This window comes from Vitis vinifera, chromosome 14 (genome assembly GCF_030704535.1).
Source record: "Vitis vinifera cultivar Pinot Noir 40024 chromosome 14, ASM3070453v1".
Classification (NCBI taxonomy): domain Eukaryota; kingdom Viridiplantae; phylum Streptophyta; class Magnoliopsida; order Vitales; family Vitaceae; genus Vitis; species Vitis vinifera.
The window spans coordinates 25,085,911-25,099,571 of NC_081818.1; the positions used below are offsets into that span (position 1 = coordinate 25,085,911).

Below are 13,661 nucleotides of genomic sequence, written 5' to 3' on the forward strand. Positions count from 1 at the left end.
TAGTTGTTCAGTGTGGTTGTTCTTCGTGAAGTAAATGTGGAAGAATGCCAAAGAAAAGACTGCAGATAGATGTTAGGAAGGAAGTTCATTACCTCATGGTAATGTTGATGGCCATTCCTTTTCTTTCCCCTTATGGTTCCTTTACTAATGAATTTTGCTAGAATTGTATGACGCCAGCATTTTCCTTTGTTTTTTTCCCCCCTTTTTCTTTGTTTTTTTGGCTACAAGCTCAATGGGACATGGCTCCGGTCGTTTCCGGGGATGGGGCCAGATAGATTGATTCAAAAGTTGTTTAAGTAAAGGGTCAAGGCAGCCTGTCGGAAGAGCAGTGACTATAGTTTTTTTCTCATCAACAAATAGGCCGAAGCTGGAGTGGTACAAACATTTGAAAACTTTTTCCAATTACTGGAGAGTCCAAATCATGGTTTTCGGTGGGAAAATGAAATTGCCGGACTAGTTTTTCTTTTGGGCCAATCCCAAAAATTCGTTTCCAAATAAGTATCCGTTTTGCCTTTGTTCGCCTAGATCATTTTACAGAAACCAATTGCAGTTCGGTCGTAATGGTGTTACAGCAAAGGCCGTGAAGTCCAACCTCTACTCAATCCTGCTAAGTCGCTTCATGAACCAGTTGGGCGTAGCCGCGTAGCAGGTGGTTCATGGTTGACACTTAAAGTAGCGATCAAATGGGCCACAAAGCCGGCCCAAAATATGGCCCACTGATTGGGAGGCCTCAACCCTTTTCAAAAATCATCTTTAACGTCAGTTCTTTGAATTGAACTGACCGTAGCTGATATCCCAAATCATTTGTTTCCTTTTCTCTTCAGTAGGGGAACAAAAACTAAAAACGAAAAAAATCAAAGAAAGAAGTTAAAAAGCAGCTGTAAAACAGGTGACCCATCTCAGCCGTTCCCATCAAAACACAAGGTACAATCAAATGGCTGCAATTGTATCAGGCTATTGGTCTTCGCAGAGGCTCCAGTTAAAAGTGAGTGATGACCCCACCATATATTGCTCCGCCTCTGAAGCTCAGACCGTTAAAATCTGGTTTAGGGTTCGCAGAAGGGTGGGGTCCTGACTCCTGACCCACCTTTTGCCGCCATAGCTTAGCTCAGAAGCCAAGGGGTATTTCCAGAAATAATGTAAATAATCCATGAACATGAAAACATGCACTCACAGTAGTGTATATATATCGAAAGAGAATAAAAAGAAGAAGAGGAAGAAGAAGAAGTTGAAGCCCATAAGTTATCATCTACTCATTAGTGTTAAACAGGAGTTCGAAACATAAGAAGATGATAGACATGTGAAGCAGTAAGGTTGAAGTTCAACAGCTCCTAACTCAAGGAATATGGAATGGATTATACCAGCGAACCTTCAACTTGCTATATATGTATACTAGGCTAGCATTCTCACCTTCTTTCAGGCTCAGTTTGGTGGTTCCAAGGGGAAACAAAAAGACAAAAACGAAGAACATGAACAGAAAATGAAATAAATAGAAAAAAAAGAGAAGAAGATTATAAACGGAGGGTGAGGTCAAGGTTTACGTGGTCAGCAGGCTCAGTGGAAGGGGAGAGAGCTTCGGGAGTGGAACCACCATGAACGGCATGAGAGATTGAGCTTGAGGGGTGGTACTGGTGGGCTCGGAGGGGTTCGAACCAATGTTCGAGAAAAGGTGCACCAGGGCCCGGAGAGGGCTCGGCATTAAGACGAGCCAATCGTTCTACTGCGAAGCTTCTCCGAGCGGCGGCGCGCTCTCTCTTGTGTGCATTTTGGTGACCTCCGAGAGCTTGAGAGGTGTAGAACTTGCGAGGGCAGTAGAGACAAGGGAAAAGCCGAGAAGCTGAAGCTGGCTTTCCGGTGGCTGATTCCGACGGTTGTTTCAGGAAATCGTACATACCGGAGTCCGCCATTGCAGAGCAGAGCAAATACGAAAGAGAGATGGGGTTGAGGTGAGGTTTATATGGGGTTTTTGTTTTTGTTTTTAGCTCACAGAAAGCTTACACGAACTCGTATATGATTGGTTAGAGAATAAAAAGACCAAATTACCCCCTATGGGATGAAAATGGCCATAATATTTTACACATACCCTCCTTTTTTTTTTTTTTCTTTTTTCTTTTTTGAAATAAAAACCCTTCTCAGAAAATCTATCGTCAAGCCCTTACCATAAGAAAAAGGAAAAAAAAAAGAAAAAAAAAAAGGAAAGAGCCCATTCCCCTCCCACCCACCTCAAAAACAAAAATAAAATAAGTAAATAAATATAATATGAAGCGTGAAACTTTGGATTTTATGATTGGGACGATATATTTTATTGCAGTATTATTCAGTCATTTTGTGATTGGTGGTTGGAAAGCTGGTGGTGCCCTTTAATTGGTTGTAGAGTGCCCCGCTTTAATTGATTGAAAAGTGTCACTTTGAATGTAGCCCATCAAATTACAATATTCTATAGCAAGACCTACTACTTTTCTTATAAATCTGGACATTAACACTATAGTTTCTGGTTTCTAAGGATGTGAGCTAAATGACAACCTCTATTTTTTGTACAAATAAACCCAAAAGGAGAAAGGTTTAAAAAGTGGGGTCTGAACTTTTAAGTAGGGTGGTGAGGAACAAGAGTCATTAGTTGGGTTAGTTGGTGGGAGTGTAGGGTTTGGAGGATATTGTGGGGGAGGGTCGTGACGAAGGACAATGAGCTAATACTGATGAGGGTGATGATGAGGATGTGACACGTGTACGGCCTAGAATTTGATACACATAGGAAAAGCCTCATTGTCTAATCCCACAACACTAGCTGTGGACAGTGGTATGGTACTTGTAAAAATTCAAAAAAAAAAAAAAAAAAAAGAAGGTTGGAGGGGAAGAATGGGGAAAAAAGAAAAAAGGGAAGGGTGATGGGAGGGAATGGGAAAGGAAAAGGGAAGGGGGAAAGGACAGGAAGTGGGAAGAGATAGGGCATGAGGTGAGTGGAGTAGGTGTTATGTCGGACAGCCCCAAACGGGTAACTAATTCCCTCCCTTCTTGTAATCGACAGCACAGCGCTGGCAAATGGGGCACTGCCATTGCAGATGGGGGAGAATGCAGTGAGACTCAGACACGTATCTCAACTCTGGTTGGTTCAAACTGGAGGGTCCAATCATATACGCCTTTTACCATAACAAGTGTGTTTTGAGAGAGGCACAAACATAGGTGTTTATCGCGGATTTGGAATATCATGGAGGCCCACCTCCACTGCACCTGCGAGTGAGTGATGAGATGAAGATCCAAGATACAGAATTATATATATATATATATATACATGTGATTTTTGAACAACGGGCTCCACCCCCAAAAAAGCGGGGGCGAAGAACCTCTGACCCACTTGCCCTCTCTTTTGAAGCTACAAAGACCTTTCAGTCTCCAGGGTTTACTATGTCCAGTACACACTCTCTTCTATTCCACCACTTTCATGAGTCATGACTCGCAAGCCCCCTCTCATGATTTGTCCTTTCACTCATTTCCAATTTACTCCCAGCCCCAGATCATGGGTCAGGCCACTTCAATATCATCACATCATCACATGCCAAACAAGGGGGTTACTGTTCATTATCTGCTTCCCTTACTAGGCCAAGCCCAAATGAAAACAAGGGTTGTTGCGTATTATCCAGGTTGATTTGGGCTTGCTTGACTGGGCCAAACCCAATTAAATTATGGAAAATTTGAAATTGGGTTTTTTGTAGCAGAGGTGAGAGGAGACGGGGTTTTGGATTGGGATCTTGAGTTTAATTCACCATATGACTTTAATTGCAACCCAGGCGGTGAAGGGAAAATGGGAAATGCAATCCATGAAATCAGCTGAATAGGTGGCACAGAAAGATGAGTCTTCATTTGGGAGATGGATGGGTGTGGGTCCAGTTGTACTCCCAATATACTGGAAATGGAGTCCAGAGCCCCACCCACCTTTCGCTTTCACTTGTGCTTATGACGGTTATATTGGCATTGGAGAGAGGACAATAACATCTAGTCTATCAAATTATTGAGAATCATAAAGTCTTTACAGGTAGAATGGGGTTAGTGTCATTTGAAGTAAGATGACTAAGAACATGTACAAAGCCCGCAAGGGAACAGCTGAGGAGATGAATTCAAAGATTTCAGTTGCCGATGTCAAAGTATTTGGGATCTTCTGGGTAATGGTATTCCACGTTCAACTGCCATCAGCCAGCAACAATTCTCATTAGACAAACATTCAGTGCTGATATATTAAACAAACAGAGAGAGAGCGAGAGAGAGAGAGAGAGTTCAATAAATTTTTTCCTTCTTTTTTTTCCTTTTTGTTTGGCAATAGGCTTCAAGATACACAAATTCTGTATAGAAAATGCAAAAGAATCCCCAATCCAGCCTTTTGTGGGCAAGGCACCCTTTCATGTTTTGAAACATTTTGACAGGTTCTGAGCAGGTTACTTCCATTGCATTTCTAAGGCTTCAGGACCATGGCCATCAGTAATAGCATCATTTGGCCATTCAGCTAATTGAGATAGCTGAGAGACCAAGTGAGTAATAACTAATTGCTACCAAAGCTGGTGCCATTAAAATTGTTTCAGAACTAAGCACTATTTAACCTAATATTAACCTACTTAAAATATGGTTCAGTTTGCAGAACCATCAACAGCTCTTATTAAAGCAATTATGAGAAAAAGAAAGCCTGAAAGCCCATCAAGATGTGTAACAAAAATATATTTAAATTTACAGCATTTGACATTTCCTGTCTGAGGCATTAACATCATAAATATCAGATGCAGATTTTGGAACCATGTAAAAAAGCAACACAAAACCATGTTATATGTGAAGCTAGAACCACATACCTTGCCCTCATCAGCATCCGAATGTCGTTGAGGGAATACAACCCTCAAATCATTGTATAAATAGAATCTCCTCTCTCCTTCAATGTCTAAGCAAGTTCTTTGTGGTATTGATAGAGGATCAGATTTGCATCTCTGAATGGATCTAGAACATTTCTTCGAAGGGCATAGAAAGCGGAGATGAAGAGCGTACCGCAGAGCACCAGCACTGGTAGAATTCTCATTGGCTTTCGAACAACCATGGGCAGATTTTCTGTCATTTTCATTGCATGCATCCCCCCAGCTCTCACTTTCAAGAGTTCTTGAGGATTCAGCACTGTTGCATCCCTCCTCAAGCAAAAGGGAAGGTACATCAATCCTCCCTGCATCCCGTGTATCTATTGAGTGAACTAAATCTGAACCATCCCTTCCTTCGAAACTAGTACTTGGTTCTATAGATCTCATAGCATTAAGCATGTCAAATTCATATGAAGTAGTGATTTCCCTGCTATTCTCTACTTGATGGCTTTTATCTGAGGATGAAATCAACTTGTCTTTGACTTTCATGTCATGATCTCTCTGTTCACCATTCACCCGTGGAGAAGTTGGGCAAGAAGATCCTATAGTAACCTTTTGGCGCAAGAATGTCTAATTTAATTTGAACAGAAAAATGGCATCATAATCATCATTAGAATATTGCTAGAAAAAAAAAAACGAATACTTCAAAACAGAAATAGTCCATTTAGTAATGAGCAGGTTGAAAATAAAGAAATCTCTTCATTTCTTTTCCCAAAGTAGTAATGCATCTGCATTGATGATCTATTAGTGATATCTCCCTATACCAATTTTTATGTAAAAGCTAAATGAAGATAATTCCAACATCTTAAGAAAAAGGTCAGGACACCAATCTGTCTAACAAATAAAGCATAGAAAACAATCCAGTAATCATTCCAACTTACTTTGGTACCACTTGGCATGTCACTCAAATCATAGTTGCAAAAGAACGAGTGTAGGGGTGTCTTCTCTGGATTGCTGAGAACCTGGGAAAAGATGATAATAAAAAATGAAAACAGAATAGGAGGAGAGATCCATGAGCCCAAAAATGTTACACCTGGATTGACTGGAGTGTTAAAACTCAATGGGTATTTAAACCATGGAAAGAGAAATCATGCAATTTGTTCTACAATACATCACATGGTACCGGGAATATTGTCTACAGACTCCTTTGATGAATTTTCTGGACTCATTTTTAGCTAGAAGTTAGAGAAGTTCAGGGGTTAATGTATTTTTCTGTTTCTTGCTGCCTTGCATGTGTCCAGAGTCCTTGAACACACTATATTCTTACCTTTAAATAAATTTGTTCACTCATGATTCTCCACAAATTCAAATAACAAAGAAAAGCAACTCCAAAAACAACTAAAAAGATTCTTCTCATTGGCTGAAATGGTCTTTTTGCCATGTTATTAGTAGTAATAGTAGTGATAATATTAATCAAATTGATTGGCCATTTGAATGGCCAAAACTCAAGAGGGATGCAATGGACAAAAAAGGGTCATTTTTTCGTTTTTTGATAAGTAGACAAAAAAACTGGTTTTCTTATTCACCTAAGCTCCTATCAAGGTTCACTCACTTGAAGCATGATTAAACTAAAATGAAACAGAGTTCCACAACTCGAACTGTCAAAATCGAAGGTTAAAGAAACATGAAAGAAAGCTTAAAGCTAGAGTATATTTAAAATAGTAACTACTCGGTTGTGAGAGAGAAGAAACAAAATACCAGTTGTATGCGCCCTTTCATAGGTATCCGCAGGTGACTCTTAGCAGTTTGTGAATCATCATTGCTAAGGCCTCTATTCAGTTTTTGGGCCCTGAACCTTTTTGATAACAAATTTCCTGCAAGATCTATGGATGCATAATACAATAAGTAGCTATCTCCATCAACACTGGATACTGAAAATGGGAGTTTCCGTGATTTTGGTGAGAAGTCCCCTCCAGTAACACTTAGAACAGCTAAAAATCCATCAATTCTCTACAAAAATAAGGCACCAACAATAGGCAGTTGAAAGAAAAATCAGATATCTTTGGAGAGAGATTCTCAAAGATTAAATAAGGAACTATCTACAGAAAAGGCTATCTATATTACACAACACAAACACTAACCTGATTGAATTTTCCATATGAGAACCGACCAGACAATAGGGACTCCTCAAATGAACCAACTAAGGACCTCCTAACAGGAAGTCTGCTCAAATTTCTAACTAACTTCATATATTGAGGTGTGGGTGCTGAATTTTGTGACAGAGGCCAACTTATGCCAGTACTTTCCAAGGAAGATGAGTAAAACTCTTTGTGCAAAAGCTCAACACCATCAAATGATTTTCTTGTCGTCCTAAACACCTCTTCTTCCTGGGTGAAGAAAATGTCTGATACAGCTCCATTGAGCGACTTTTCCATATTCTTTAAAGTTAAATAATCACTGTGCATTTCTTCTGTGACATTCCTGCACCCTCCTGCAGTTCTCATTCTTTCAGAAAATTTTGGACCAAGAGGAGACAATGATAGAGGAGGCGAGACCACCTTTTTTGGGGATATCATTATTGACCCAGTTTTGGATCTTACCTTACTTGATTCTCTAAAGTGATTAAGTTCAGGTGAAGATACACAAGTATTGTGATCCTGGTTCAGGCCATCAGTTTGAAAAATGGAAGTTGCTCTACTATTATCATAAAAAATGTTATTGTGTTCTGAGCAATTAGATATAGACCAGATTGGTGAGGTGAAATTCTTCTTGCATCCAATATTTGCCTTCTTATGATCTTGCGCCATCACACCCCCAAAGCCACCATTAAAAGCAGGGGTATTCATCGAAAAATTGCTGCAACCAATGTCGAGAGGATCACCATTAAACTGTTCTGGAAAAAGCATACCATTCAAAGGTGACAGCATCCGCTTCCTGGCTAATGACCCACTGGACTTGCTTTCATTAACTGTGCTACCAACCGGAGCAGTGGAATGGCCATGGTCAACTGAATCTCCCTCCAATCCAGTACTCATAGAATTCATTCCACCCGATTCAAACCCCACAATCCTAGAAACAGGAGTCTGAATATCCCGTCTGTGTTTAGGAGGGAACCAAGCTACTTCATCCATAGAACTTATCTTCAGAACAGTGGATGTAACATCCACAGTCCCTTTCTGTTCAAACAAATCATCTGAAATCTTTGGGGGCTCCAAGGAGCTTTTCCTCTGGAAATCTCCTGAAGGAGAGCATATGGAATCCCCACCCATTCTGCTTGGACTTCCTCGAGACATTCCATCCAAATCACATGTACTCAAACCAGCAAATTGTGGACTTTGCAAAAATGTACTAATCGATTCTGCAACTTCCTCAGCAGTTTTAATTGATGATACTTGTGGCAAGCCCATAGTTTACAAACTAATGGGCATCTTATTTCCTAGAAGACCTAAATGGGTCCTTTACTCTGTTCATCTTCCCAACTGCTGTATATTCAAATATATAGTTACTCAGTTTTGCCAATCCAAAAGGAATCCTCTTGCATCCATGTAATTAACCAACACAAGAAAAGCTGCCTTCTCCTTAAAATACCCTTCCAAAGAAGAGCACAGAATGCAGCACTCTGCAATATCAACTAAATCTAAAGAAAATGTCCAAATCTACAGAGATGCTAATGCTATATCCACCAACAGCATCGGCATTTCAACTAGTGGCCCCTTACAAGGTTGTGGACATGGACCCAAGCACTTACTAAATATCCAAAAATAATCAGTGAAATCTATATTCAGTTCTTCACACCAGCAAGCAATGAGGAACACAGAATTCACAGCAGCTAGCAATGCAAACGCCTGACAAAAAAGTTCCAAACCAAAATTAGTTTTCCAAGTGACTTGAAAAGAATATATGAAAACACTAAAAACAAGTAAAATTAAATAAATACGTTGTTGCTTTCCAAATTTTCTCTTGATTGATGAAACCCACAACTATAAACCCTTTGAACTCAATCACTGTCCATCAAGGAACATTTACAGGACCAGTTGACTGGTACAAACAATTACAAGATAAAACAAGTTTTACTCTATGAAGAAGGCTAGAAGCCCATAGCCATGAGTTCTTTGATAATAAACGCTAAGCAAACTGCGATAAACACTACCTCAGAATCAAAACACACTCCAACAAATCATCGATCTGCATAATCTAATGGTTTTGACAGCAATCCAACAAAAGAAGGCGGCAAATTTATGATCAAAGAAACAGAAATGAAGACTCAAGGAGAAGGGGTTACTTGTACGGCACACATTCACTACAGACCCCTAACTTTCCGTCATCATCTACTCCAAGCAACTTCATATTTTCCACCCAAAAGAAGAAACAATCAACCAAAAGCATTTGCAACCCACAAAATCCCCTCAAAAGCAACGAAATCAAAACCCACCCAGATCATCAAAATGTGAAATGATACACAATTGTTAACGCACCAATCAATGAATCTGACCTTGACTCTAATGTAATCCTTTTCTTTTTCATTTTAAAATGTTGAGATCACACAATCAAATTTTAAGGAGAACCGGAAGGAGAGAAAATGTGAGGAGAGAGATGGAATTTTTCCAGTTGGGTCTCTTAGGGAGGTGGTTGTAGGATTGGGTTAGAGGTTCTTGGCAGCCCCATTTGTTTCTTGTGTCTCCCCTCTTTTATCTCTGTGTTGATAATCCCAAAACGCAGCACCCTCATCACCACCCTCACCCCCCACTTGCTCCCTCTATTTTCTGCCTGTAGTTTTCTTTTTTCTTTTTCTTTTTTCCCTTCTTTTTGGAAATTCCAAACTAAACCTCTCATGACCCTTCCACCTTAATTCAATTTCTGTCACCTCTAATCCCTCTTCCCAAAAATTCACCTTGGATCCATGTTTTTTTTTTTTTTCCCTTTTCTTTTCCAATAAAATGATCATTAAATTGGTTTGAAAACAAAAAATCAATAATTAAAATTATTGTTATTTAAGAGGGTTATTATCAATACTCATAGATTGAGTTCCTTTACATGTCATCAATTTATTCAAACAAAGAACAGAGAATTCTTCAATGGAAAAACAAAATATACTTTTTTGGGTAATAAAAAGCTTTTCTTTTAGAAAAGGGGCATGGGTATAACCGTAATACGCAAGCCTTAATCATTCCACGTGGACTGTCGCTGCACAGATCCAACACGTGGCAGCAAAGTATTGTTCGTAGTGGCACATATCGCCAGCCTATTGGTGAAGAATTCAATTAATTCGTAGGGCGAAGCAGCAGAAAGGGAAGACGGTAGCTGAATTGAATTATTCTGTTTCGTTCCCCCACAGTCCACTGTCCATCCAACAAGAAAAGCTGCTGCCTGTTGCCGGTGCTGTGCTGCTCTTATTAAAGTGGGCCTATTGGGCCTCTTCACTCTGCTCAATGTTACGCTAATAATAAATTAACTTTAAGAAAATACCAATCTATCAAAATCCCTACCTACCAAAGTCCGCCCATCGGGTATGAGTTATAAAATCTAAACCCTTCAATAATAATACAAATGAATGAAATCATGATACAAAGATATTTTCGAAAGTGATTTGAGTATAAAGCCATAGACCGAAGGTATACACGCGACACCATGAGTAACGATACATTTTCAATATTATAACCGTCTTTCTTGTAGAAATCATGGAACCAATCAATGCAAAATTGAGGGAAAAGGATTCCTAGGAAACTAGGTTTAGCAAGAGAGAAACATAGCACTACTCTGGTGTCACTGTAGCAACTAGGTCTGCATCATGTGTGTGTGTGTGTGTTTTTTTTTCCCGGGAAAATTTTCCATTGCAACAACCACCTGTGGAAAAGGTTTATATACATATCAGGGCAACACTTGATTCCATATTTCTGGTCCAAACAATACTGGATGTAAAAAGTGAACTCAAAAAGAAAAAGAGAAAAAAAAAGGAGGGGGGTGCCGGGGGCGGGCTAACCCATAGGGCTACAGGGACAAAAGGAACTGCTGCAGAAGTAATGAAACATCGGCTTGTCAACTAAAATGGCCTTGCAGCCTCTTCCATCATCTTCTTTAGTCTGGTCAGTCTTTGTATCTCTTTGAGAACCTGAAGTCATTACAAAAGCAAGGCGAAAGTGTATTTAGTTAGTTTAGTTTGATAATTAATTAGTGATCACTTTGTAGATGATGTCATTTACCTCCATAGCCATGTCTTCAGTGGTTACTGCATCCAAGTCATCGTAACCTAATTGGGAAGCTACTTCTGCTAAGAACAAGAAGTAGTTAACACCAACAGCAACAATGGTTCCGGACAGGGTTCCCTAGAAGAACGATGGGGACTTACTTTGGAGTGAAACTGATGCATCCGCTGTTGCATATCCACCTTTCATTTCTTCATACACCACAGCTAGCTGAGCAAACACCTGGTTATCACCAGTCTGGAGCAGTGATTAAATAATCAGGCAGGTTCAAGATTGCTAGAAACAAGGATGCTTATTGGCTAAAAGGTTGATCAGGCAGGCTAACTCAATATTTGCAAGGGAACCTCTGACCTCAGAATAAGATTCTGCAGTAGATAATTCTGTTACAGGAATTTGAACCCCTTCTTCTATCATGTTCTTGGCAACCATTTCTATCGGTACATCAATCCATATTGAAATTCCATGTCTCAGAAGTGCCCTATCATTGTTAAGAGAGGATGGTTGAGGATAAGAGAACTGATTTTGACCATAACAAATGACTTGACGAAGCATTAGAAACAGAAAAACCAGAAACCGGTTTCCATACAGATTAGTTGAGCTCTGAACTAAACCATCTCCAGCACAAACCACCAGCCGACCCATGGATGATAACTGTTTCAATACTTCAGTCTGAAAGAAAATGTCAGTTTAAAGTTAGCTGCTGGATTAGCTAGCATATCAATGAAGCAGTTTGTATAACAGATAGCCTTAATTTCTAGGGTTGAGTGTGCAGCATTGGCATCATGCTGCCTCTAAAGGCAGATTGGGGTTTGCTCTTTTGGTTCAGCTGCTTCTCAAATTGATTAGCCCCAATAAGAACCAGTTTGACAATCCCAGTCCCTAGCCCTGTACATAAGTAAGCAGACACACAAGCAACAGGATAAAAGTCCAAAAGAATCACCTCAGAGTCATGAAATCCCTTCTCATCTTGCTCTTTTAAAGACTTGGCAGCAGATTCACCACCGCAAGCTTCCTCAACCAAACTATCACTGCAAGCAGAGAGTAAAAGTACAAATTTTTTGCTATCATATCCACAGCTACAAGATCTTCTTCCAGGCTTTCAACAATAAGACGAACAAACCTGTCAAAGTGATAATATCGTAGTGCATCTGCTAGAAGTTTCCCCACATTGGTTTTAATGGTGCTGTTCATCCCTTTACATTGAAAAATCTTTGTATCATACATATAAGCATTCATACCCAAAACCCAAGTAGAAACACATCAATTAGGATGCAGCAATGCCTACCCACAAGAAATATGGATGTCCCTTTCAGTACAGGGGATATCTCCATTGCCTTCTTCTGAATTAAAACAGAACAGTTAAAACGAGCACTTCAAAATATAGAAGCTCATCAAGCTCAAGTTATTTCTCAATCCATGGGCATTTTCTAAAGCATAAGCAAAACCTTAAAACACAAATGTGAACTTAGGTTATGTTTGTTCCCGAAAAGTACTAAGGAAAGAAAAAAAAATGTGAAAGAAAATTATTTTCTCATATTTGATTGTCCTACGGAAATATCAAAGAATTAAAAGAGTTAGAGACTTATACATTTTTAAATGATTTAATCTTTATATTGATGAGTTAAAATAAGTGAAATAGGTTTGAAATAGCAAATAAAAATAATTAAGACTTTAAATCTATTTTCTTCTACTTTTCCTCTCTATTTTCTTTCCCTTACATTTTCCCTCAAATTTTCTAGGAACCAAACGTAACCTTAATTTGAGTAGAGATGGAATGGGATCTCACCTTGACTGCAAGAGAGAGATCAACGTCAACAACTTTTGTTGCTGAAACTGAACACATTCAAGCAAGAAATCATTGAAACCACCCAAAATTGTAGCAGATATCAAGTTGTTTAACAACACTAACTAGAAGAGAATCGAGATAGATAACTAACACAGAAAAAATAAATGGGGAAACAAACAAACAGATACAAAAAATTCTGGTACCATGTTAAGATATTGGCACCCCAACGGCATAAACTCCAGGGAAGGGGCATACAATGGATGTCAAACTAACAGTACCATGGGCAAAGAGTGGATAACATCAGGAAGGTTCGAAAAATATGTGTCCTTGGATTATTCTACTCTCATGCTCATATTTCAAAGGAGCAGCCATAGGTTGGCTACTTGCATAATTGAATTGTAATCGCAAACCAAGAAATTTCACCAAACATTTGGCATGAAACCCAGAAATGTTTCCAGTAAAGAAAAGCTTAGCGGATCAGTGTCTTGTTCTACGAATAAGACAATAGTTATCATAATAAACTGAATCAAGAAGGAAGATGGATGAACTCACTGGAAGAAGCGCCATCAGGAAGAGAGAAAGTGATGGAGAGGGATTTGGGGGAGGAGGTAAGAGGAGGAACACAGGGACAGAGAGAGGGCAGAAGTTGATGAAGAGGATGGCGCTTGGGTTTAGGAGCCTCGAGCAAGGACCGTGGGAATCTCGGCGTCACCACCTGAAAATGACGATGAAAGACATGAAACGCTCTGGTTGAGGCTAGTGTCGCCATATCTCTCCCCTCCTTTCTTTGCTTCTCGACTGATTTTATTTATCTGTTTCCCGTCCCACCCTTGGCTTAGGGGTATT

The 13,661-nt window shown here is 39.6% G+C and overlaps 3 protein-coding genes across 13 annotated transcripts; all 3 read right to left on the bottom strand.

Annotated features, from left to right (window-relative positions):
* Positions 1 to 1,511: 1,511 nt before the first annotated feature.
* LOC104881652 (zinc finger protein 2) lies at positions 1,512 to 1,907 on the bottom strand. Its single transcript, XM_010662468.1, has one exon. The coding sequence runs from the start codon at positions 1,905 to 1,907 to the stop codon at positions 1,512 to 1,514; it is 396 nt and encodes a 131-aa protein (XP_010660770.1).
* Positions 1,908 to 3,969: 2,062 nt separating this feature from the next.
* Positions 3,970 to 9,950, bottom strand: LOC100256630 (uncharacterized). Of its 8 annotated transcripts, none has more exons than XM_010662405.3 (6): positions 9,319 to 9,950; positions 6,968 to 8,671; positions 6,585 to 6,836; positions 5,768 to 5,848; positions 4,833 to 5,456; positions 3,970 to 4,178 (listed from the first exon to the last, which is right to left on the bottom strand). In XM_010662405.3, exons 2-6 carry the CDS (start codon positions 8,231 to 8,233, stop codon positions 4,122 to 4,124), a joined length of 2,280 nt encoding a protein of 759 aa, XP_010660707.1. In that variant the 5' UTR covers positions 8,234 to 8,671; positions 9,319 to 9,950; the 3' UTR covers positions 3,970 to 4,121. The 8 variants fall into 8 exon arrangements, with proteins under 8 accessions (XP_010660707.1, XP_010660706.1, XP_010660708.1 ...); XM_010662404.3 differs by having other exon boundaries at positions 9,302 to 9,950; XM_010662406.3 differs by having other exon boundaries at positions 8,977 to 9,950.
* A 505-nt stretch (positions 9,951 to 10,455) lies between these two features.
* Positions 10,456 to 13,647, bottom strand: LOC100266919 (probable inactive shikimate kinase like 1, chloroplastic). Of its 4 annotated transcripts, none has more exons than XM_010662409.3 (10): positions 13,368 to 13,647; positions 12,816 to 12,862; positions 12,319 to 12,369; positions 12,150 to 12,238; positions 11,970 to 12,057; positions 11,616 to 11,698; positions 11,381 to 11,507; positions 11,173 to 11,251; positions 11,027 to 11,091; positions 10,456 to 10,935 (listed from the first exon to the last, which is right to left on the bottom strand). In XM_010662409.3, the coding sequence occupies exons 1-10, from the start codon at positions 13,582 to 13,584 to the stop codon at positions 10,867 to 10,869; spliced, it is 915 nt and encodes a 304-aa protein (XP_010660711.1). In that variant the 5' UTR covers positions 13,585 to 13,647; the 3' UTR covers positions 10,456 to 10,866. The 4 variants fall into 4 exon arrangements, with proteins under 4 accessions (XP_010660711.1, XP_010660710.1, XP_010660712.1 ...); XM_010662408.3 differs by having other exon boundaries at positions 11,173 to 11,266; XM_010662410.3 differs by having other exon boundaries at positions 12,150 to 12,222; positions 12,315 to 12,369.
* Positions 13,648 to 13,661: the final 14 nt, after the last annotated feature.